General features: G+C 37.5%; 1 protein-coding gene across 1 annotated transcript; it reads left to right on the top strand.

Moving 5' to 3' along the window:
* Positions 1–89: 89 nt before the first annotated feature.
* Positions 90–20,844, top strand: LOC134540085 (NEDD8-conjugating enzyme UBE2F-like). Its single transcript, XM_063382555.1, has 5 exons — positions 90–178; positions 1,796–1,901; positions 8,629–8,790; positions 9,456–9,617; positions 12,997–20,844. Exons 2-5 carry the CDS (start codon positions 1,803–1,805, stop codon positions 13,111–13,113), a joined length of 540 nt encoding a protein of 179 aa, XP_063238625.1. The 5' UTR covers positions 90–178; positions 1,796–1,802; the 3' UTR covers positions 13,114–20,844.
* The last annotated feature ends 5,610 nt before the right edge of the window (positions 20,845–26,454 follow it).

Genomic DNA, 26,454 nt, shown 5'->3' with positions numbered 1-26,454 from the left:
TTATTAGCCTTCGATTGTATTAAAAATGCTCTCAGATGATCGTAAAATATTTATAAATTAAATTAAATAAACATAAAACAAACGCTGCCATACAACTATGCAGATGACATTTGACTGTCGTATACCGAAATGAAGTGAATTGCGAGATGTTATGGAGTTATTTTAACTGGAAAGAAGTGTAACTATATACTTTATTCAGTAGATTATTGTTGTATTTTGTGTGTTTTTTCATTATTTATAATAGCATGTAATCAGATACTCCCTGAAGGTTTTTTTACGTGCCATAAAAATTTACAAACTTATATTTTACTTAACCTATATATATATTTTTGTATACAGGTCTCCCCCCCCCCTCCTTTTTTCCGAAATTAACTATTATTTTTGCCTATTTTTTAACAGTAATTTTTTTTTCCTTTTCCAAATTGGTGCTTGTAGTCATAGTGCTTCCGTATGGCCATAGCCGGCAGGTTTATTGATTGTTCATTTAAAGATTAGGCTTTACTGTTGATAAAAAAAATGACAACGGTTTTCAAAGCATGTAAATTTTTTGATTACATTGATGGCTATCCCTTATCCGATATTTGGTCTTCTAATATTTACCCTTTGGTAACTACAATTTTTATCCTAATTTTTTCTGTGCTCAGGCTTCTAACCAAAAAATAGTTCCTACATCTTATTGTCACTATTTATATTTTGTATAGCATGTTTTATCCAATATCTTTTTGCAAACTTGTACCTACACAAATGAGGGCACATGTGTTAACCAGCACCAGAACTGTGTGCAACCAATTCAAGTCGATTGTCCCAGTTCGGCAAGAGAGTGAAAACTCACTCTCACCCATCCATTGTCGACAGAGTGCTCTCACTTGTATTCCCAATTGAAGGAGCGAAGGCAAAAAGGAAGATTAAGCGACAATGTAAACCTGTTGCATTCACCAACTTTTAGAGCAATCATTTTGGTTAAAGAGCATAGCTGAATAGTTTGTAGAAAAAAATTTTATTTTTATTTTAGTGTAGTTTATTGTTTCCATTATCTACTTTTTTTTTGTGTTCAGGATTGCACCAAATTATTGGCCAAGTCATATTGTACATTAATATAATGACAACAAATTAAACACACACATTTAAAACAAATATTTCTTCTAATCTTAAACCATCACTGTTTCCACAATAGACCATGTTTACACGTATAGTTTGCCGAGGGTAAACGAGGGGTGAACGTCTCAATTCAGTCTTGAGTGACTCATAGTGTTTGGGACAAATTGATTTCTCAACAATCTCCAATTGAAGCAAAACATAAAAAAAACCTGAAGACTTCCACGAGGCAGATTGCCAGCATCCTGTGGAAGAGTGATTGCAGACACTTTTTCTTTTTTATCCCCTCTGAATCTCTTGACGAAAATACTTTTTTTCCCTATGATTATAGTCATTTGACGCAGATTCTTTCCGAAAAGGTAAAGATTACCAGTTCTTGCAGGTGCAATGAAAAAATTAAATTCTTTTTTGAACAATTTGTTTTTATCCATTTTCATTTTAGCAAATGCCCTTCAGTGCAGCCTAATTCCACAACTCGCTACTGAGTCCTTAAAATTAAGCATGCCCAAATGAATGATAATATTTTCAGCAACCTTTAGATCACAGTTAGTTTACGAGGGTTGAAAACTGTACCTATATTATGTAATGGTTTGTAAACAAATATGTAAAACCAACAAAACCATTGTTTGTATTGAGTAAACATAATCTTTCCATCTTTTTTTTTCTTGTCCGATATCAAACTCGACCCTATGTGTTGCAGGTAGGATATGCTTAGTCTGGCGAGGAAACTGAAGAAGGACGATGGCCAGTCTCAGAACAAGCAGAACAAGCGTGTCTCGGTGCGTGACAAGCTGCTAATCAAGGAGGTGGGTATCTCCGGCACGGACCTTTAACTTAGGCCCGTGTTCGGCGACAGCGCACTCTCGAGGCATCGCTTTCATTTGACGCGGGCCTGGACGAGTTGAGCACGACTCATTTAGGCAGCACCTTGACTAGCGCTCCTCGAGTCACTGCGATGCCCGACTTTTCTAGTATCTTCTGCCAAGATACCAACATAAAACTATAAAGTCATTTTAAAAACATCAGTAAATTTTGTCGTTAAAAAAATCTTGCTGTACAGAAATGCCTCCCAGGGATGTGAGAGGTATGGTTCCGTGACGGTTCTACTCAGATCCCACAGAGGGGGCTGGCTCTGTAGGTGGTCCGGGGGTTCACGGCGGAGCTGGGGGTGGGTCGGTGGGGGCGAAGTTGGGACGGGTCTCCTCAACCTCTCGACCTAGCCGTGCGCTTGCCAGTAACATGCCGCGAATGGAAATGGCGAATCTATTTCCCGGTTCTCGGAACCAATGTTAGGCACTGGTAACAGTGTCAGGCATGTAAAAGACCCATCTTTTCTCCTAACCAGGATAACACCCTAATTGGGATCATTTGCCTGGGAGGAGTAGGCTACAGATGTGTTATGAGGTGTTAACCTAATGACATGTACAGAAATGCCTGGGTCCAAAAAACTGGTACAGTATTTAAACTGGGAAGTGTGCATTGGCTATACTTTATCTGTGGTGCCCAGCATATCAGATTGTTCGTCAGTAAAGTACTTTGTGTAGCTCGGTCAACAGTATCCCCACAGCGAATGCACCCGTATGTCCCTAACGCTTGTTAAAATCACATATTTACTACTACACAACAATGCAAACTGGAAACAGACAAGCGTGGCAGGCACGGCATTGAAATGGTGCTGTACTGCTGCCTACTTGTCCACTGTGTGAGGTTTGATAATCTAAATGACTGGAATACTGGCTCCTAGATTTGTGTCGGCTCCTAAACCTTTAAGAGATTTTGTATAACCCTGACCTAGACATAACATAGTGGTTCAAAGCTTACTCTTCTCTTGAAGGCCTTTCAATTTGAAACATGAACTTTATTGGAAATAGTTTGTCTGTAGAAGTCCTTGAGAAAGGTGTGGTGATAGCCATTATCACCGTAAAGAATAAATAAAATTTGAAATTGTACTTTTCCACATTATGGTAAATGATATGTAGAGTGTTTAAGAAAAGTGAATTTTATAGATTTTATAACTATGTATACTTAGGTTGTGTCATGAAAGGATTATTACAGAGATTTTACTACCTTAGTTTTTGAGAAATTATAAACTTAAGTTAGATGTAAACACCACCATTTTCTGCATAGGAAAATTAGTTCAAGTACAGTAAAGGCTCTTTGATTCAGCATTTTTCGGACCACAGCCTAGCGGGATTAACGATTTTGCCTGATTATCAGATGCAAATATAATTTTAACCATAATACCAAAAAACAAATAGTATACCAGTGGTATTCAAAACAAGTTGCAATAAGCTGATTTATAGAATTTAAAAATACACATGAGTGTTCCTGTTTAAAAAAATATTAGATATCACATTGCATAACGCCCAAATTCAACTGAGAACAGTCAACGCGAGTGACTCGATCGATGCCAGGTAACAGAATTCGCTAAATCAAAGAATCCCAGATTAAGGAGCGCAGACAGAATTGTTTACGAGAATTGTCTTGTTCATATTACATAATTATGTAAATAATTTTTATCTTCCATTTTAGGAAAACCTGTGCTTCCCTGCTGTTTTGAGCAGGGTTGGCACACCCATATACCAGCCTTGTTTTCTCCGCTGTTGTTTACTCCCCAGCTGATCTAGCCGATGTTATCCCTGGGTTTTTGTGATTCGCCCATCCCAGATGAGGTAGGAGGCAATGGCTCAAAGCTGGTGTGCTTCCCGTGACTTCACAGGGTTCCCACAGACAGAGAAAACGCAGAGAATTGAAAGTATGTCTTCAAATCATGGAAAAACACTGGTAAATTGTCAATATATAAATAGAAATCATTGTCAATTATTCTCCATACCAGTTAGTAACTAAATACCGTATTTACTCGCATATAGGTCGCGGCAATTTTACCATATTTGATGGGGGAAAAATGAAGTGCGACCTATATGTGAGGAAAAAAATTTTAAATTTTTGAGGAATTTTTTTTGCAATATTTTGCTTTGAAATGCGAAAAAGAAGTTTACGTATATAGGTACAGGCAAATTTATTTTCAATGTACACATAGTCAATTAACCAAGTGAATTTTCATAACAAGAAATCAAACACACAAAAAAAATGGTAAACGAAGGGTGATGTTGCACCTGGATGGCAAACATGTAGAAAAAGGGAAGGGGAGAAGCAATGGTTTCCCCAGCCACTATCTTATCTGTGTCGGGAACTTCCTCACGCGTCAGACCAATTGCACGTTTAAAACGAAAACCGCTGTGGATTAAAAAATCATAACAGGCCTTTTTTATTCGTAATTAAATTTACAACTTTTATTCTGTGCATTTTTTTCAATATAAAGCACTGTTTTCAAGTTATAGTCTACAATTAAGACATTTTAAGAAGTCAGGAATCTAACTTGACTTCAATTTTCTATATTCGGTTATTACGAGTACTTGTTGTTACAACAATTTATCACGCCATTATCAGCTCTCGTAGTAGCGGAGTTTTACAGTACCCGTTAACTCTTTTGTGCACGGCGCGCCGGCCGTTCCCGTCATTAAATAACCGGTGCAACCTAAATGGGGGGAATCTTAAATACCAAATTCAAGACCTCAAATTATGGGTGCGACCTATATGCGATGGCGACCTATATGCAAGTAAATACGGTATGTTAAAACTAGTGATGGGTCAAAATCCCAATTTTCTCTAATCCCAATCTCAAATTCGAATCTTAAAGAGTGTCTCCAAATAAACCCTGTGAACCCAAATCTATACGTATCTAAAGAGTTCAAAATAAAATGTACAAAAAATAAAAAATATTAACAATTGTGTTTGACAAATTCTAGCCTTTAAATTTTTGTTTCACAGACTACATTTCCAGAATTATTAGATATAATAATTTTATTTATATAATTACATTATCTTGTAGAATGGTAACAGGATAGGTATTGTTAAGATTTATGTGGGGAGAACTACTGGGTTCGTAAGGGATAGCCCAATTAATTTGTACAGTTATATTTATTAATAATGCCTACACTTTAATTATTTCACTCAAGATTTCTGTCCACAACAATTAGTTTACACTGATCATTGAAACATTAACACTTTCCGCTGGAGCTCGGCTCGACAGTGGCTCGCTCTTCTGTCCGCTTCCTTCGCACACTCGCCCACACCGCGCCGCAGCACAGTCCCCAACTATCGCTCGCCAGGCCTTCACTCGCAGGTATCGCCTCCTGATAGGCCCGGTTCGCTCAGCAAGGACCACTTGCCCTCTTCACCTCTCGCTGATCGCACGGGTGTCGCCAGTATCACTCCCCGAGGGGGAGACTCTCTCCTACTCTCAGAACTCTCTGGACCCTCGGAACTCCCGCGGAGGCCGGCGTCGTCACTTATATACCCGTGGCGTCCTTCTTGAAGGTACGATAGCGGCTGTGACGTGTCGCGTCATCCCGGACCGACCCGTAGCCCGAAACTCCCAGGACAGGGACGCTTATTCATGCCACACTCCTCGTGGGAAGCAGGGGGGGGGGGGGGGGGGTTTAGCGAGAACCCTTGTAATCCGGCCAGGCACGCATGGCATACCTTATGTCAATTGACGGTGCGTGACATCACTTGCAGTGCGTGGACACCAGCCAGCTCCGAACCACGGTCTTGTCTCTCGCGTCGTTCGTAACAGTATGAAGAAAAAATAAACCTAGTAAACTTCAGAGGTTATCAGTGTTTAATTTTTTAATTTACTTTATTTCCTGTAATATTTTTCTTTGAATCATTTTTCTCGAATATTGAATCCTTCGAATACCAAGAATTTAATGGTATATGAGGATTTGATTGACACATCCCAGTTAAAATTGTTATGTATTTTTGTCAGCATTCTTGGGCTGTTTATAATCCTTATCTGTGTTTTACTTACCTTGATTAAACCTAAGGGATACAAACATCTGTGTTTTAATTTAATAATGATAGTTTTCAAATTTTATCAAGCATATATATATATATATATATATATATATATATATAGATATATATATATATATATATATATATATATATATATATATATAGATATATATATATAGATATATATATATATATATATATATATATATATATATATATATATATATATATATATATATATATATATATATATATATATATATATATATATATATATATATATATATATAGAAGTGGCTTGGCTTCTGGGTTGTAGCCGCGTCCAAGGCAAATATATCACAGAAGTTTCGGTCGATATTGCAGTCGCCATCATCAGGGTAGAGTTACCTGCTGAGGTTATTACGAGTTCTCCCGCCTTTTAATACTCTCACCTGAGAGAGAAGTGTTTCCTGATTGGCTGCAGCTGTGGGCCAATCACAGCCTTCCTTTCGTCTGGTTGGCCTGTTGGTTTGAGCTGGGCTTCTGTATTTGGCTGAGGGTTCTGGCAAAGCCTGCCATCTTGATTAAATATATTTTTTTTCTTATCTTTTTTTAATTTGGCAGTGTCGATTACATAATGGTGATGGAAATGGTAATATAGCTAATATGTATTTTGCTAGATATAGTGATGAGATAGTGGGAATAAATGTTGGTTGGTGCAGGGAGCCAGGGAAAACAGGGTAGACTCAGAGAAATTGGCTGAAGAAAGGGTGTGAGGACTCTGTATCACCTCTTGTGACATTAGAAACTGCAGATTCACAGCAGGGGAAATTTACTGATATGCATCTGGGTTGAAAGCCAAATAATTTACTAATTTTGTGATACCCACTACATACCTGTATGTTCATTATATTTTTCCCATCCAGAAAGAGGTAGTCTGATTATCCTTACTATTTAATTGTTGGTAACTGATTAAAAACTCTAATACAAGTCTTAGGCAACACCAAAGCCACGAAAAAGAATGAAACTGAGAAATGGTCTTGAAAGTCACAGAAATCAAGATCTGAAATTAACGGTAACAGTGCTGGAAGTCACAAAACTTTAATTTTCAGCAGTTTTTGTGTCACTTCAATTTAGAGTCACACGTTTAAATAATATAAATAATTTGTAAAATGGACACTTAAACCATGTGGAAATTGTCTCTGGAAAGTAAACTTTCTACCATAAGAATTGTCACGTTTGTGCGATCAGTATGTCTAGTTCATATTATTATTAATTATGTTTATTATGTTTAGAACTAACGATGAGTTATAAAAAAGCATTAAAAAAACTTTAATGTCCAAAAAAAGTCCTGAAATTTGTTCACCGGGTGTTTTCAGATAGCCTGTTTAAAATTTGTATAACTTCTCAATATCCTTAAAAAGTTCTTAATTTGTCTTAATTGTATAATGTGCCTTAAAAGTTCTTAAATTTCACTAATAATCTTTAAAAACTCCTTAATAAATACTAATAGTGTACAAGTAATGGATAAACATGGGTATTTTAAAGTTCTTTTGTTTCATACTTGGCAGTAAACAACACATGTGCAGTACAGTTTGCAAATTTTGTGCCACGTGAATATATTTTATATGTAAAAAGTTTTTAATGAGTTTTTCATAATTAGCATCTCACATTTAAAGTACATTACTTAAATCTTGCTTTAAATGAAATTTTTAAAAAAACTTTGAGATAACAACTTAACAATTGCAGTCAAAATCATTAATTTCATCACATTAATTTCACCTCAGCTCATATTCTCTTCACTGCTAGTTGCACTTTCTTTATTTATATATATATATATACACATATACATATATGCACACATACACACACACACACATACATATACATACACATACTAATAACAGTTGCAAGATAAAAAAACAGTAAAAACATTTTTCAAAATATTTAGTACACACATTTTGGAAAAAACATCATGATAGCTATGTTTTAATTTTTTTTTTAATGTATTAAAAAAATTTGTTTTTGTCTTTTGAGTTATACTTTAATTTAAAAAGCTTATAATTTCTGGACTTAAGTTACTTTTTGCTTTTAAGTGTTATATGGTGTATTGACATACGTGTGTTCTGGTGTTATTTCTGTTTTATCGCAATTCACCTTATAATCTTGTTCCTACACCGGCTGTAAAGAACACTCACTTCTAAATAGAAATCGGGATTGATTCGTCCGTGATGACCCCAGTGTCTGTTTGTCTGGCTGCCCGAGATAGTGAGCGTGGCTCCGTGCAAGTGGGAAAATTTTGTTAAAAAAAAATTTTTTGGAAAACTATTCCAACTTATTTTTCTGGAAAAATTTTTTTTCTATCCTTCTTCATTTCCAACATAGGTTTACATGATATTAGATAGGTTTATACATGTTGTAGAATGATTTTTTTGTCTGCAGATTGGTAGGTGTGTAGTATTTAACCAATAGCATGGGTCCTACCCAACTCTCAAATTTTACGTGAGTCATTAGGTTGTAAAGAAAGATAAATTTTAGGATTTTATTTGGTTCTGTTTGTATAAAAAAAAGTTTATAAAATATCAATTGTGTGTTTCTGCAAAATGTACGACTCGAAAAATTTTCCGTTCTCGCAGAAAAAAAATTTTTTGCCGGGAATTGTTTTGCGTGAAACTAAGGTGTGCAGGCGCGCAGGTGCAGGAGATGGAGCAGACTCTGCCGCCCACGTGCCGTGTGCACTTCGACGACCCCCACCAGCTGCACGCCTTCCGGCTGACGGTGACGCCCGACGAGGGGCTGTGGCACGCCGGCCACTTCCACTTCCTGGTCACCGTCCCCGAGGAGTACAACATGATGGTGAGTGTCCTGCTGGGTCCCCCCCGCGGCCAGTGGCGGGCAGATTTCTCTTTAACAGCGACCATAACTAGAATCCCGGAAATTTCGCGGATTCCTCTGGCCTTAGGATGGAATTCAAAGTTATAGGTGTGCTCGACCCATGTTTGCTTTCCCATCGGTTTATTTCTTAGCGAGAACTTTTTTATCCTTGTTATTGGGCGCTACCCGATTCGCTTAATTCTCTCCTGGCTGGACGTCGCTGGCTCGCGGTCGTAGAGGGGCGTGTCCAGACGACTGCCGGTCCAGTCACGAACACGGTGCGACAGTGTGGACGTTTTCATTCTAGCTTGCGACTAAAAGAATCCGCAGAAATTTCCGTGGCTCTAACGATAACCAATGCAAAACCGATCCAGTACTTTTTGTAACTAACCGCAGTGCAAGTCTCCAATTGTATATTTTTTTAAGTAATAAGTAAGTACCTTAAATAGAATTATTTATAACAACAATTTTTTGTGTGTTTTGCAGAAATTAAATTTGTGCGTGGTGCAGTACACATTATGCCTTTGACTAATTAAAAAAACAAACACATAGCCTTAAATTATAGAAAATGGGAGTAAACGTCGCAGGGCCGTGTTCAGCGTGAGGGGTTGTCGCGGGGCCGTGCTCAGCGTGAGGGGTTGTTGCAGCCGCCGGCGGTGCGCTGCACCACGAGGATCTGGCACCCGAACATCAGCGAGGACGGGGAGGTGTGCCTCAGCCTGCTGCGGCAGAACTCCATCGACGGCATGGGCTGGGCGCCCACCAGGAAGCTCAAGGACGTGGTGCTGGGCCTCAACATGCTCTTCACGGTGCGTCTCCCACCGTTGGCCCGTACGCTTGTCAGACACTGCATGCACTGCTTGTCCTGTACACTCAGTTCACACTCAGTACACGGGCACACTTGGTTCGCTGCAAGTTGAACACTAGCTGAAGTACCTGGCGTTACTCAGCTTTATGCAGAGTGAAGAAGCATTTAAGGGGATGGGCATAGGTTTTCAAAATTAGATGTCAGTAATTTTCCTCTAATTTTAAACTTGCAAAATTTTTAAGCGTTTGCAAAATTCGTCAAGAAGCTCCAAATTTGTGCTTTAAGGGATGGGAAAGGGGTATGGGTGTTGTAGACCATTATTTTTTCTCTTATTTTGTGCGTTAAATGTGCAAACATTCATAACAAATACCAAAATCCTTCTTTAAAAGGTAGGGGATAAGGGTATTTTTCAAATTTCAGATGTACACAGATTTTACTCTGGCATTTAAGGTATGCAAAAATTAATCAAATATGTAGTATAAAATTTGATTTAAGATTTTGTAAAGGGCAATAAGTTGGTTTTTCAAAATCAAATGTAGACAGAATTTTTTTCTTAATTTTTGATGTAATGTATGCAAATTTTCATTGAGACATACCAAAATACTACTTTAAGGGATGTGAAAGTAGTATAGAGGGAGTTTATTGAAATCTTATTCAGATAGGTGGATGAGGGTTGGGTTTTTGAAATCAGATATAGACAGTAATTTTCCTCTAGTTTTTAACGTCAAGTGTGCAATTATTATCAAAAACTCACCAGCTCGGCTTTTGAGGGTGAGAAAGCAGAGGGGGGTTATTCTTAGAAATCTCATGCAGAAAGTGACCTGAACATTTAACTAATTATATAGTTGAACGGGAAAATATTTTTTAATGCTTCCTTGCAGCCATATGCAGCATTGGGCAACGACGGTTTTGTGTCTCACAATTCCTCCCTTCTTCACATGTATCACGTGACACCATGATGTCAGAGTGTAAGTACCTCAAGTCGTCCATTGGTGCCGATTTACAGGTTGTGTCGAGCTGAAGAATGCCAGAGTAAAAAGCACCAGAGTGTAAGTACCTCAAGTTGTCCATTGGTGCCAATTTACAGGTTGTGTCGAGCTGAATAATGCCAGAGTAAAAAGCACCAACTGTATTATGCTTGCGTCGAGCTCATGAAATTGTAATGAAATTTTTCCCTAATGTTCATGAACCAAAAAAAACATACTTCAGTGCTGAATTGGAAATGTACGTACTTTTTTTATATGCTACTAACTTACGGGTTATGTGGTGTGAACCTGACTGTGTGTGCTTTGAATGATTAACAGTCACATGGGATGACTGTTTTTTTTTTTTTTTCATTTCAAAGGTGTTTTGATAAGCAATCTTTCAGGGTTTTTTTGTTTAGAGAACTATCTACATTCTTTATCTCACTATAATTTCCCAATATAGGAACAAAGAGAGGAAAAAATGTTATTTTGAAATAACCCTTTGTACATGCAGTATTATTTAAACTTATTATGCAGGAAATTTTCTTGGGTGGAATTTTTCCTAAAAGAGTATTTTACTGTAACATTCCAATCAGTTCAATGGGTTAAGAGTGGTGTGTGGTAACAAGTTAAACTGCAAAAGCATAAGAAAAAATATTTTTTTATAACTTACATCATTAAACAATGTCACAAATAGTAAAAATTATCTTTAAAAAAAATACCATGATTGGTTGCCAGAAAGAATATTGAAAAACTTAACTAAAGGAATACAATTTGAAATAAAATATGTGATGTTTGACAGTTTTGTTCGTAATACTAGTCCTTTTTTTTTTTGCATAGAAAAAATGTTGTGTGTTAAGTTTATAAGATTTTTGATCTAGCTCTTCTTTTTTAAAGTTACCAGTGTTCATGAATGTACACTGCTTTGTGCTCTTAGCAGAAGTATGTAATATATTTTTTTATGACTAAATGGAGGATGTAATTTAAAGAGAAAAATTGGTAGGAACACAATTATTCACAGAATGGTGTATGTAAATGGACTCATGCATAAGGAAAACACAATTCCCAGCTGACAAGAGACCCATGGTGCCGTCCGAGTAAGATGGTTCAACCAATGAAACATCACATCAGCTTGTCTGTGCAAAAATATGTTCTCTGTGATTGTTTGTCTCTCTGCAAGTACCAGACTGTAGGTACATTAGAGTCATGTTAATCCTGACCAGATGGAACCGTACCCGGTCTGATTCACCGAAAGTTAGGATTAAACGGAAATTGCCATAAAATGCTCGTAAAACAAGTTTTAGATGTGTAAAACTGGAAAAATCAATGAGTTTTTCATAAATAGAACTTTAACCTACAGCTTAAATTTAGTTTTAATACTACTGTATATGTAGACCTAAGTTTTTATCCTAAGAAGTGATGTAGTAAATCTGGTTTTTTTAAAAAAAAAATCCTGTCCAGATTAACTGGATTTTTGGACTAGCGGGGTTCAGATTCTACTCTAGGCCTGTACGAAGCTTCGACTAGGCAAATCAGTCAAACCTCTTTTTAAATATTCAATTTGTCTTCACCAGGAGATTTTCTATTTGTTTTATTTAAAGCTTTGGTTGTGATGCAAAGCTTTGTGTCTGATGTGAACCTTCGCATTTCTTGCAAAACTTAAAAATATTGGAAGCGTAGTTAGATTGGCTCATGAAACAACTCTTTATGTTGTCGTATATGGTTTGTTTGAATAAAGTTAGTTGCTAAAAATAAGCATTTGTTTTTAAATGCCCAATATTTATATCATGCGTGGAATTTTTGTCATTTTTAATTGAATAATTTTATTATTACAAACTTCAAACTACATATTTTTTTTATGCTGTATGTTGTAAAATAAGTTAATACAGCTTTTTATAAGCATGTATACAACATCTGAAATTATTTTTTCCAATGTGGTCGTGTGGTTAGCGTCGCGGAATACCAATCCAGAGATGACGGTTTGAAAGCCCGCCGCCCGCCATCCCATTTTTGTACTTGTAAAAATAATTTTGGGGCGCGCGAAACCAACGCTCCCTAGCTTCCTAATTTAGAACCATCCACACAGCCTCCACGTGACGTCAACAACCACCTGCGGATTCCCTCCACGTGGCTCCCGGCAACGCCCGCCCGGCCACATGGTGCCACGCCCACCTCCCGCCACACCTACCCAGGACACGCGCTCAGACAACCACCTGTTTGTTTGTTGACAGTGTCCCAAAACCGCCCCGCTCTCACTACTTTGACTTTGCAAATATTTTAAACATTCATTTTGATATTTTATTTGGCATCGAAAAAACCATAGTTTGCACAGGCCTACTCCGCTGTCCTCCTCTCCCTCCTGGTGCACTCTTTGAACTGGGTGTGTCACGCGACGGGTGTGTTCCTCGCCTGCAGGACCTGCTGAACTTCGACGACCCGCTCAACATCGAGGCTGCGGAGCTGTACGAGAGGGACAAGGCCGCCTTCCGCTCGCGCGTCCAGGACTACGTGGCGCAGTACGCCCGGAGGTGAGGGCCGCCGCCTGCACGGCCCCGTTCGACCACGCTTCCGGCCGTCCCGTTCCCTGCCGGCCGCCTGCGCGAGACGAGACCGCACCGGCCAGGGCACAGGCGGCACTGCTCGCCCTCGGGACATTCGTTTTTCCCCTCGCGCCGCAAGTTATCCTCGTCCGGTGTGAATGATGTCTGTGCCGTGCGTTGCCTCTAGGTCCACTCGTGTTATGTTTTCAGAATTGTTTTGCTCATTGTGTGTTCCATGCGGTCCCCGCGTGGCTTTGACAGTTAGGGAACGTTGTGAGTCTCCTCTCAGCTGTTGAGAGGCTTCCGAGTCGTACGTACGCAGCAGAACTTGCTGTTTACATTGATGTAATGTCAGAAATGTTGTCATAGTTAAATCATTTTGTATTGTTACTCTATCTAACTAGATGAAAAACTCTGTTAAGAAGTTTCTGCTAAAAGCTATTTTAACAAATAGAAAAGTCTGAGGCTTTTATAAAAAAAAATAATCCTGACAACCCTTGAGTTCCGTAGCCTAACAATCGTAGCTTTATAACGTTATTATACAGTTGTATATTTGTATACATGAGCAACAACTTAACACTAGAATACAAATTGTTGCCAGCAAAGATTATCTTATCTTGCATTCTGTTTGTGTACACGGGTGTCAACATTAAGGTAAATTTAAATTTGATTATTACAGATTATATAAATACAATTTTGATCATAACAATTTTAATAAATATGTGGTGGTATTACTTACTGCATGTAGATGATACGCAAGCTTTTTATGTCGAATTTGGAAGAGTCAAATCATTATAATCAAATTTCAAATAATTTCGTAAAAATGTGGCCTATTCACATTCCACCTTCGCCCTGATCGGGAACACTTATTCAAAACAGGTTGAATTATGTCTATTTTGGTCAGGTACAGGAAAACTGCTAAGGTGGGAAATTCTTAAGAGGGTTTCACTAGTTCCTTAGCAATAAATTAACAAATTTTCTGGGAAGTTGCATGAAACGTCCAACTGCTTTCCTGAAAACTAAATGTTGTACATTTATGTTTATTACCAACATGTGCATATTGTTCACTTGGGTTTTACTTCGGTTTGGATTTATGAGTTATAAACATTTGCAAAAGGAAACACGTATAAGTATACTTATTTGTTAATGCATTACACTATTGGGAAAAGAAAGCCAAATCGTTAAATTAAAAGTTGGCTTGAACTTTCTGGTGAACACTGGTGATGAAAAAAAATAGGTATAAAATTAACTCTCTTTTAGTGACTTTTTCAGCGAGGTTTGTTATGTATGTTAAACTGTGTGATATCAACCATTAAATGAAATAGTTTTATTGTGTGTGCATGATAACAGTAGTAGACAAAACACCCTCAAAAAATGTTTTCAGGCTTTTCATAATTTTTATGTGGATTATTTCTTAGCCTGCCTCTTTTAATGTTCTAAGTTTATCATATACATATATTTGGTAACATTAAGATATTCCCTCATTTTGTAAACATTAGTGATGTGTCAGTTCTATTTTTTTTTTTTCCCCTGGTTCTCGGTTCTATGTTAAACTTCACACGATTTCCAGTCACACCGAAAGGGACATTACGTGTATGACTGTCAGCATCCTCACTTTACCACAAACAAGTCACCTAGCACCTAGGTAGCACAGGTGTCTCGTGTTTACTAGATGCTGGAACAGCACTACCAACATCCTGTGGCCCAGCAGTATCTAGTAACACATATAAACTATTATTTTTTAGCTACACCCAATAAATTATTGCTTGAGAAAAATATATTGTTCAAAAGAAATTAAGTTGACTATAAAAAAAATAGTGATAGTAAAAACTAACATGGTAGTTGCAACATGCCAAAGCGATTTTACAGGGTGGCCACCTGACCAGGAAAATTGTAAAACCTTGAATTAGCCGGGAATATTTTTCGGTACTGGGAAAACCCTTGAGAAACCCCATGAGTTTTTGAAAGCCATCGGGAATTATTTTTTTGACAGCAAGTTAAAAAGAACCTTGTTGAAAAACTGCTGGTTGTGCCTTCAAAGTGCATCACTTTTGCAATTTTCGAGCGCGGTCTACCGGCGAACCTCCGAAGTAAGTGTGAGGAACGTGACATCTGATAACACTATGGGTTGCCGGCGAAGAGCCAGAGAGAGAGGAAGTGGCCACTCAATTTATATCCGTTCTTCTCTCGTGTTTCTTGATTACTTTCACATCTGTAGATTTTCACCGCCGGTAATAATAAACAGAAGTCATGACTGACAACTTTTACATTTGGCACGTGAAAGATTGGAGGCTGTATTGCAAAATAAAACTAAAAAAATAATTGTTGAATGTGGAATATTTAAGCATCTTGGGAAATAATTTTTTTAATGGTTAACCCAAGAGAAGAACATATATTTGTTTATTAAGATTTTACAGTTCCAATTAGATTAGATATATTTGTTCTACAGCCGGTATGAAAGTGATTTTTATAGTAAATAGTTTTAAAAAAAAAACTTGAATGTACACGTAGTAAGGTACTTTTACAACTCAACATAATTATGTGCATATTATTGTGATTGAAGGGTTATCTATTAAGAATTTTAAGTTAGGAATATGTTTTTGTATGCTCAAATAACTTAAATACTGGTGAGAAATTTAATTGTTTATGTTAATAATTATTACCTGTAATGTGTAAACTGTTTTCATCCCTGGCAGCTGCTGAAGTATTTGGCTGTGTTATTTATAAATGCTTTGTTTTCCTAAAATTGTGCTTTTGTTTGCTTCCGTCATAGTTTAAACAACATACAAGAGCTACTAAATATGTAATGTTCAGGAAGTACACTTTATCACTGAAGTAATATAGTCATACAGGAATACTTTCTGTTTTACATAATATTAAATGGTTGGTATTCAATATTAAATTGTTAATGAGGTTTCAGCTCTGATGTAATCAACATTGTTAGCTAAATTAAATACATTTTTACTAAGGTAGTAACCTTTTTATGAAATTTCATAGAAAAACCTTAAAAATCTTGGGGGGAAAAACTGGAATTTGGTTTTGCCACTCTATTTTGGTGGCCACTCTGTTGCAAGTTATGTAAAAGTGATGTAATGCTGCAAAAGTGTTAGCAAATAACTTCTGTTCACGATTATTAGACAATCGTGGTATTTTAATTTTGAGATAATTTTTAAAAGTTTCTCGAGTCCTATTTTTACTCAGGTCTACTTTTAGTTGAAATGATCATCCCTGTTACCTAGTGAAAACATGGACAAAAATAGGCCTGCCAGCCGGGCTTGTGATGCCGTAAAGGAGGAGGGGGGGGGGGTGATTGAGGGAATTTTCAAAGATTTATGAACCTTTACTTTCATATCAGGGTGCTGATGTTATCTATTTATTGGCTTACAGGGAAGTAGGGAAAACGTATGTGTGGGGGGGGGGGGGGTTTGTCATCCACAATGTGTGTCCCCTTACATTGGCATTTTACTGAAAGTCTGCTGTATTTTCACCAGGAACGTTTTGGCTGTTAAGACTATATTTATAGTTTTATGGTTATTTTTGCTGGCTATTTTTCTGGGAATATATAATCAGGACCGAAACGTCAGTACTAAGCATACTTATTTTATTTTTAGCAAATTCAAAGGGGTAGGCAGCTTGCAGTGCCTAGATAAGGATATAGGTGTCCTGAAAACTGACAAACTGCATTATTACTGAAATCCTCAACACTAAAGTCTGTGAAACAAAACTTGCTTGTTTGCAATCAGATCCGGTGTATTAAGCAGCTGAGCACAACCCCATAGGACAGATTGAAACAAAGACCAAGAAACTAATTACTGATTCTTCACTTCCAAAATTAGTCAAGAAACTGCTAATTCTCAGAGATAGCAGAACGCCCAAATTCTTTGTACTACTGAAAGTTATAACGGTTCGTTATATACAAAATAAACAGTTCAACGTCGATTGTAATTTTGTTGTTTTTATTTTTTCATACTAGGATGCACAGACGAATCCAAACACTTCCATAAGAGGTTGCTCACTCATTCCACATACATATACCCGTCGAAAAATGCTCGTAGTTCGCGTGATGCGAATTAACGAAAAAATAGCGTCTTTCAGTAATGTTTTTACTAGTACACGAAATTAGTGCGGCCTTAAACGTGGCCGCACCCAGCGAAACCGAATTTCGCCCCGAGCCAAATGCCGACGAAGGTGGCAGCAATTTCTAATTATTGTCCAAAAGAAAATAAAACAAATTAGGTTGACTTAATATTCGGCCTGGCTCTGACCACCAACGTGAAATTATCCATTAGTAAATTACATTATAATTTAGCGAGAAGCCACTGAACGCGACCTACTGGTGCAGCAGTCGGCAGACAAATGGTGAACTCATGAACTCGTCTCCTCCACGCAGGGAGTAGACGTCACATGACCTCACCGACCAATCACACGCATGCTTCATTCACTCTTACAGATACAAGCCAATCACAGAACAAGTTACAATACATGTAAAAACCTTTTACACACAGAACTCTGGGCTTCCCCTGATCAGTCTCTTTTCAATTTCACATCGAAATCGGGGACTTCCATTCTCGTTCTCTCTCCCACACCGTGAGACAGCAGTTATCACTCGGTTCCCATGCAGGGGGGGAATTCCCGTCTTTATCTCGGTTGGCGGGGAAGCACTGTTCCTTTCTCACTCCCACTTACAGGCCTCACATGCCTCTCTTTCTAACCATCACACAAGCCCAGACACAGTCCCGTGATTTATAATTATATTACAACACGTTAATAAAATTTAAGAACAATAATTATAATACGAATTACTTTACAAAATTAAACTTATTGAGAAAAACCTGAATAAGTAGGCCTAAACAGGTAAAAATCTAGAACAGCGACTTCTTTGTGAATAATTACATAAAAAATAGTACTGATTGAAAATGTCTAATAAAGTACAAAATACCTTCTTAAAACACAAAGCAAGTGCAAACATCAACCCTAAAATATATAACAAACGGTAAAATATCATTAGAAAGACTTTTTAGGAAATATTTACATTCATGAAAATAGTTTAAAAGAAAAATTATTTAATTAGGAGGGCAGGGTTCTGCAACATTACAAAGTCCACTAGCCAGACATTCCACTTACCTTGTTGTCAGCACAGTAAGCTCTCCAACACATGCCGTAGTCTGATGTCGCAGCGAACTCAAAACCCTGATACTACCAAACATCAGTCACTCTGCACATTTCGAAGAAACCTTACAAACTGACAATGACTGTGTAAGCCTGCAGTCTACTTTCTTTGTTTATTAATAGTAATTCTACCAAGGCCCCCACCTACTGTGGCACACACACAATGTGCAGAGCTCCAGAAGAAACCACACAATTTGAAAACTGAACAAAATATCCGATTGGTGTCTGCTTGCAAAAAATCATTCAATAATATGCTGAGGGTGGATAATTAGTTCTGTTTTCATATTTTGTTTTCAAAATGGTATTTTTAGAAGGGTAAAATGTTGTTTCTGAATAAAATTTAAGGCACGAAACAGCCTATATAGATTCTTGAAAGCTTTTAAGGGTTTTGTGTTATGCCTTTATTTTTATTACTCCGCCATATAAATTAACGGTTATAACTCAAATCTTACAGTTGACCTATTCATAGGGGCATGCAAATTTCGCGAAAAGATTTCGAGACTAGCTGAAAGTTAAAACACTGTAGCATTGTCTGTGTTCCGTTATTGGGTGATTTTCTTTCAGTTACATGTCGATTGTTACAACACCAATCACAGCAATTCAGTGCGGAAGCAAAAGCGTCCTGAATGGCTCGGGTCAAATAAGTAACGACTTCTCTCGCAGACGGCCGCCAACCACAAGGAAGAAACCACAGTCGCTGGTATACCTTGTTGCAGTCTAATAGGCGTTCAGATCTTTTCGCGAAAAATACCTGCCCCTACCTGTTCACGATGAGGAGATTGTGCACCAGTCCAGAGGCGATACCGCGTTAGATGCACCAGCGGAGCGTCAACTTATCATCCCTCCACACCACCACAAATGCGCCCCTGACTAGACGGGCCCCTGAGCAGTTCTTTGTACCTAGCAGAATAAGTCCATTGTAACTGTGACACGTTGTTAAAAATGCTGTGTATGTGCTGGCATGTACAAGGTGTCTACAGGTCACGGAAGTCACTAACGTCACGAAAAAGTAACAAAAAGGACTTGCCAAAAATTCACAAAAAAAAGTCTTCAAATAAACAAGAACACTGCTGGAAGTCACAAAAATTCATTTTCTAGCAGCCTTTTGCTGATTTGCTTTTGGTTTTTCTGACACCTCAGTATAGTAGCATAATAAAAAATTAATAGTCGGAGACAGTCCACTCTTAAATCACATGTAAATTATCTGTGAGAAGATTTTAGCTTTCCAACATAAAAATCTGCATGTTCCTGCAGTGGTAGATCTGTATTGTGTTAGGTTTAATTTGGTATTTGTATAAAAATGACCCAAGTTGGTTGAAAATTGTTGTAAGAAAATTTCATTTAAATGTCCTGAAAAAAGTCCTTAAATTGATTCCTTGGGGTATTTGTAGGCATCCTGAACAGCTAGAGTAGTAGCTCATTCAGTGGGGGGATAAAAGATTAAAAACCAATCGAGATGAGGTTTTTTTCATTGCGAGTCTAAACATCAATAACCTAAAAGCAGTCTACGAAGATGGGTGCTAAAGGTCCTAGATATCCAAAGTTTCTTTGAGTCATGCAATTTATTGCATCACTGGAATCAGAAATAATTATGAAACAGGCTTGCTTAGATTTTGTGCAGTGTGGTAGGGAACATTTAAGTGAGCAATCTCATTTAGCTGCCTAAAGTTCTGCTATCTCCCAAAGGTCACACACAAATTTCCTTCCCAGTAGATAATTTTCATGCTGTTAAAGCCTGATGAATCAATTTAGGAGCTATACTATTAAATTCTCAATTTGTATTTTCTTAAAGCACATGAAATATTTCAAGTATTTGCTTGGATCAGTTCTTGAGTATCAAAAAAAAAAAAATTCTTTTCTAGTTTATTTAATAAACATGTTTTGTTGGTAAAAGGATTGTTTTAACTGTAAAAGTGTCTGCTATGTGTCAACTTTGAAATATTAATTAATTTTTATTTAAATTCGGACAGTAATAAAACTGTTTGGCCACTATGAAAGTTTCTAGTCCATACTTATCATTAACTATCCTGCATAGTTACTTATTGTTTAAACTCTTTCATATGACAAGGTTATTTTGGCTGTGTTTTGGAAAACTAGCTGTTAAAAAATGCAAAGATGTCTCAGGTTGAAAAGACTTTTTTTGCAATGGCAAGGTATGTACCAGAAATTTTTTGCATACAACTGTACTGTAGATTCTAAGTCATTGTAAATTGAAATATTTCCTTGTAAATAAAATACTCATTATTTGAAATGATGTATTTATTTGCTTTCACGTTGCACACTACCAGTGTAATCATTTTAGTTTATGAGAATAAGAAATAATAATTAAATGCACGCACTTTGAAGGTAAAGTATGTGTGCAAACACATCACTGGTCAGTTGTGATCAACATAAATCATCCCTCACGTCCGCATGTAGAATTGTTTTTTTGGAGAAGGTCCATATTTGAAAGAATGTTTTATCTAGTGTAAAATCTTATTGTACTCAAAATAGTGCATGTACATAATTTTGAACACATATGTACTTCTTAGAATCTACCATTGAAAAACATTACTGTCCAGTGTTATAGAGTTATACTTGAAAAATGTTTTATGATAATAAATTGTGGTCTCCGCTGAGAATATTTTTGAAAAGCATATGATATAAATATTGGAGATTAAGCATACTCTTTAGATTATTTCTTTGCTTACTGATTATTCAGTTTATTGCAAATGGCAACCATTGCATCCTGGGCAAGCGAAGTAAATCTCATAATATTCAGAAACTGGAATGATTATCTAGGATGAGACTCTGTTTTGTTGGTTTAATACTAATATATTTAAGATATTTACTAAACTATTCACTGTCTCTGTAAAGTATGTAAAAATACTAGAGTAAACATCTTAAACTATTAGTTAACTGTGGAAATTAATCTTTGTAAGTTCTGATTATGTGAGTAATATAGGTTGGTTCCTCCAGCGACTGGAGTCTAGTGTGGAGTTGGTGTCTGCCATATTGGATTGTGATGACATGGCGGCAATCTGGGATGACCTTGATCCCTGTGGCCATTTTCGATACTGCCATTTCGAATAATGGCATCACATCCACCATTTTTATTTCTATTACCTTCCGCCATTTTTAATTACGACCTCATCTGCCATTTTGTTTTTTAGAACTATCCAAATTATAAATTATCACTTCAAGTGCGTCATTTTATTTTCTGCTGTTTGTTTTTGGAGTGTACCAGCATCTCTCTTTCTCTCATGCACATAAGGTTGATGGTTCATTTCTTACCAGTGTTGTTATGACCCTTATAGATATCAATAGTAATTTTTTTTTATACAAAAGAGATTTTATACTAAACAGATTGCAGGTATGATGGAGGGTGGTGTAATGGCAGGGGCGTAGCCAGGGGGGGGTTAGGGGTTCAAACCCTCCCCCCCCCCTTAGCACCAAATATTTAATTAATTTCTTATTCATCACTCAAACAAATTTCATATTAAAATTAATAAAATTTTTACCATTACAATATTTAAATTTAAGTACCGGAAACTGCTAAAATAGCACTATTTTACACCTTAAAATCCCCGGACCAGCCGCTTTAATACGGGGGGGGGGGGGGGGGGGGGGCATGCTTCTTAACACCCCCCATACACAAATCCTGGCTACGCCACTGTGTAATGGCACCATCAGTGAGCCGTTAGGATTCCCCAATCATTTTAGCAGCAGAGAAGGATGACCAACTGAGGTTCTGTGTGGACTAAGGAAAACTGAATGGCATCGCCAAAACGGATAGCTACCCCCTCCCACGAATCGATGACACTTGATGACTCTCTGGCACCAGATGGTTCATTGATGGAACTTGTGCTGCATGGCTTGACTTGGAAAACATGCCAAGTATACCTGGATAACATTGGTGGTGAGAAATACAGTTAAAGAAATTTGCGAAATATTCGGGATGTGTTAGACAGGCCATACACAACTTAAATTAAGCCATAAGAAGTGCTTCTTGTTCCAGCATGAGGTAACCTTCCTAGGACACATTGTATCACAGCATGGAATGCAAACAGTTCCTGAGATCATTAAGGAGTGGCCTTAACCTAAGAATAAGCATGAAGTATGAAGTTGCTTGGCACTCTATGGTTACGATAGGTGGTTTGTACCTGGGTCTCAGCAGTCTAAAACCAAAGCATCAGCTGACAGAGGACAATAAAAACTTATAGGGAATTCAGCATGTGAAACTGCCTTTCAAGACCTCAAGGAATCCCTGTGTACTAGCTCCATTTTTGCCTACCTCAATCAAAACCTAACTTGACCTAACCTAACCTGACCTAAACTGACCTGATCTAACCTAGCCTACCCTAACCTAACGTAACCAGTTTAACTTTCGATGTACGGATGGATGGAATAACATCCAAAATGTTTGGAAGATAACTTTTCCCGGCATCCTACACTATATTAAAAGGTTTTGATTTTATTTTTATTATTTTTTTATTTAGCTGCTGCTGCTAATAAATGTTTTTATCCTACGTTTGAGTACATTTCCAACTTTGATGTTTAATACAAAAATTGTTCATAAGGCATAGAAGTGCAAGAAATTACGTATTTAAATCTGGAAAAATAGTAATGAATACCTATCAGAGAGACAAAATTGAGTTTAATGATTTATAAGTTCTTAACTTTAATGTTTGCCAACCTATGCCACATAAATGTCCACCACTATTTAAGCCGTCTAGTCAGTTGGTAGCATAAAAATGAACAAGTATTTGACTGACGGGAGGATCATTGTGAATTGTTCGGCTTGTTGACGGACATTATGAATCCACCTTAATATGAAAATGTTTAAATAAATACCAGATTAAAATTAATCGAGTTCGATGAGAAAATATTGCATAGCTTTCATGGTCGTATAATTAATTTAATTAAATAGGATGTCGTCGTCCCTCCGAAGGCCATAAAGCCCGGCCTCCTCCCGCCAGTATTAAACCCCGCTAACGGAACGCACCCCTATCACATTTCACGTGAGTCAAGCGAGCCGCTGACGCCGGTGAGTGCCTTCCCAGATTACGTCCATATGTCAACACCACCAAACAGTGCTCACGCATCATTAATTGCTGCGAGTAATTAAGTAATTTTTAATTAGCAGAACAACCCTTAGTAGTGAAAGTGCGTCGTAGGGGTGCAGCTGTTTTCCCCGTGGGAAACCGCAATTAATAAACGTCCGGAACGTCCCTTGCGGCCTTCCGCCAATAATTAACCACAGTGTTAACCAACCTAATTTACCTCCCTGTTTTTACTTGCAAATAGCCGCTTGAGTAGTCAACAAGTGACAGACAGTCTCCAGCTTGACTTTTTATTTTCAAAAATAATTAATCTAAATTGTGTTATGTATTATTATTATAGGCCTTCCGCCAACTAATTCAGATCGATGACATTAAGATACGAGGATTCCAGAAATAATAATTACTAATTAGAATTATAAAATAGAAATAACGGCACATTAGAAAGTTTGGCGCGTCATGACGCTTCCTCCCCTCCTTTACTCACGGGCCGGGGCGGACGTGTGATCCCGCGGGGAGACTTCAACACTTGTGCTTCTGATTCGTCATTCTGGTAACTATTATAATTCACTAAAACCTCTTTCCTCTCCCCGCGTGCCCCCGTGTCCTTTTCCGGTGCAGGGCTTATCCCGGCCGCTTTAATTTTTGCTCGTCGCGGAACAAAGGTTCGCGACGCAGTCACCTTACGGTCCGGGCCGACTCCCGCGAACAGAACTTCGCATAATTCGTCGAGCAGACGCCTGCCGATTGCAACCCTAAAGACTTTGCCAATTAATATTATCTTCGTGGTCCCGCGACTCACACAGGTGAGCCCGGGCACGAATCTCTGTACAGCTTGTCACGGGAGTGGCCGTTAATCCACTCAAACTCTTCGTCGACCCACAAATCAATGTAGGGATCTTGTTTGCAAGTGCCGCAACGTAGCATCCATGTAATACGTAATTAATTATCAGTGCGAGTGTATGTAGTGCCAACGTAGTTTTTGTCAAGTGTAATTGTGTAACTTGTGCCTCCATCCGCACCAGGTGAGATGCGAGATTAAAAAAACCAGCACCTAAATTCCGTTTCTTTATTTCGCAAACGCCTCCTGAACAATTAGGAAACAGTACCCTACACTGTTTAGGGCCAGCACTTGTTAGAAGTAGGGACCCCCTCCCACCATCAACAGCCGTCGATCCTAGTGGAACACGCAGGGAAACCCACGACCACCTCGGTTAATTCTCGAATTAACCTGGCGCCCGCCGGAGATGTCCTTTAGAGCCACTGAAAACCACTAGGACCGCCCCGGGTCACGATCACGAGACCGCGGATGACGGCAAGGATAAATGTTATCCTAACTCATAGCGTACCCAATTCATCAGTTGGCAGCGTTGAAATGGAAGGGGGGGAAAAAACATATATTACGATGGTCCAGCGGTGTGTTGTATGTAAATCACTCGGTGAGCTGGCGGAAGAACGGATGATAGACGTACGCGACGGGCTTTTGTAATACCGGCTTATTACCATGACGACAACTGTTTTACTTCCAATAACGCAACAGTTTCAACCTGCTCGCCTGAAAGTCACAAGACCCGCGTAAAATAAAAGCGGCTGAAGATACCCGTAAGTTGATCCCAAGAAGGGCTCCTAAAAATGCTGTACACTTTAAAAACAAAATTTGTACTTTTTACAAGGAAAGTCCTTATAAACTCGGTTACCAACGATATCGCTTGTAAAACTACAGAGCAGAGCTTTGTTGAATTGCAAAAAATGGTTCAAAGCTCAACCTTGCGGTTTTACATATGATATCGTTGGTAACTGAGTATTTAATGTATGTCCTTGTAAAAGTACACAAAAAAATATATTTTTACTGCGGATGGTTGTAACAATGGTCGACGTATATTTTTTTTTTCCGCTGTTCTGTTGGCAATGTTTGTAAACGTCTCCATGTGGTCGTCATGTTCGTAAGTTCGTAAGAGCCAGTGCCGATGCTTTTGAGAACTGTTGATAAGACCTAACGCAGACTTTGAGGCCGTAGTATCCTTAATTATTTTGCTTGGAATATTAAGTGTTTTGTCACATTATTTGCTTCAAGTAAATTCATAATACAACCATATTTCATTGTTTATAAAATGCTTTTTGTTGAAGTTATACTTCTCTAAGCGCGTTATGAAAAAAAAAAAAAAAAAGAGAGAGAGTGAATTTTTTACTATGCGCGCGCGCCCCATGCAACAACAGTATGAAGAAAAAAACTACATAAAAATAAAAAATATATAATATGTGCTTTTAAATATTATACTTTAGGGATTAATGGTGAATACTGCACAATATACTTAGAATCACTTAATCATTGTGAATATTAGTGTTGAATATTGTGTTTATAAACTGTTTAAAGCGTATTTTCAATTTTATTTATATAAGTGAGGTTATTTAATAAGTAATAATAATAAATAGAATAAGTGTTCAGCATAAATATTGATTTTCATTATTAATTAAAATTAGGTAATCTTGATTATTTTACTAAATTAAATAATAATGTTTACACATGTTTATATTAATATTGAATATTGAGTATTTATTTACATTTTTAAATTATGATTGAATTCATACTTTACTAACTGGGTTTATATTATCACTACAGTTGTTTTATTATTTTGTTTCTGTTAATTATTTGCATGCAAAATTAGTTTTATATTACGCCGAGTATAACTCCTAACGCGCGTTCATAAGTACAAGCACCCATTTTTCTTTACCCAAAAAGTCCTTATTTAACGGTATATATGAACTTAAAGGCGACTTTTTTAATGTCAGTCCATCACTCACAAAGAAATAAAAATTAAGTTTTCCCAAAACTAAATAAATCTAGAATTCCCAGTGTTTTGAGAAAACCGAATTTTTATTGAATTAATAAATAGTTTTTGTTGATTTAATAAATGGTTTCAAGACAAATGCTACGTGCGAACGGATGATTCGAAACTGTTAATGCCACATGATTTCGTGTTTTCGGTACATGCATAAAAATTGTGGCTTCCAAGTCTGTGAAAAACCAGTAATTAAGGAATTGTTTAGTATATAAAAAGAAACTTTAAGGGCTCCGCCTACCCAGGCACACACACGGTGCGCAGAGCTTCAGAAAAAACGAGATT

The sequence above is a fragment of the Bacillus rossius genome, chromosome 16 (assembly GCF_032445375.1).
Source record: "Bacillus rossius redtenbacheri isolate Brsri chromosome 16, Brsri_v3, whole genome shotgun sequence".
Lineage (NCBI taxonomy): Eukaryota > Metazoa > Arthropoda > Insecta > Phasmatodea > Bacillidae > Bacillus > Bacillus rossius.
This window is presented reverse-complemented; position numbering and strand designations above follow the sequence as displayed.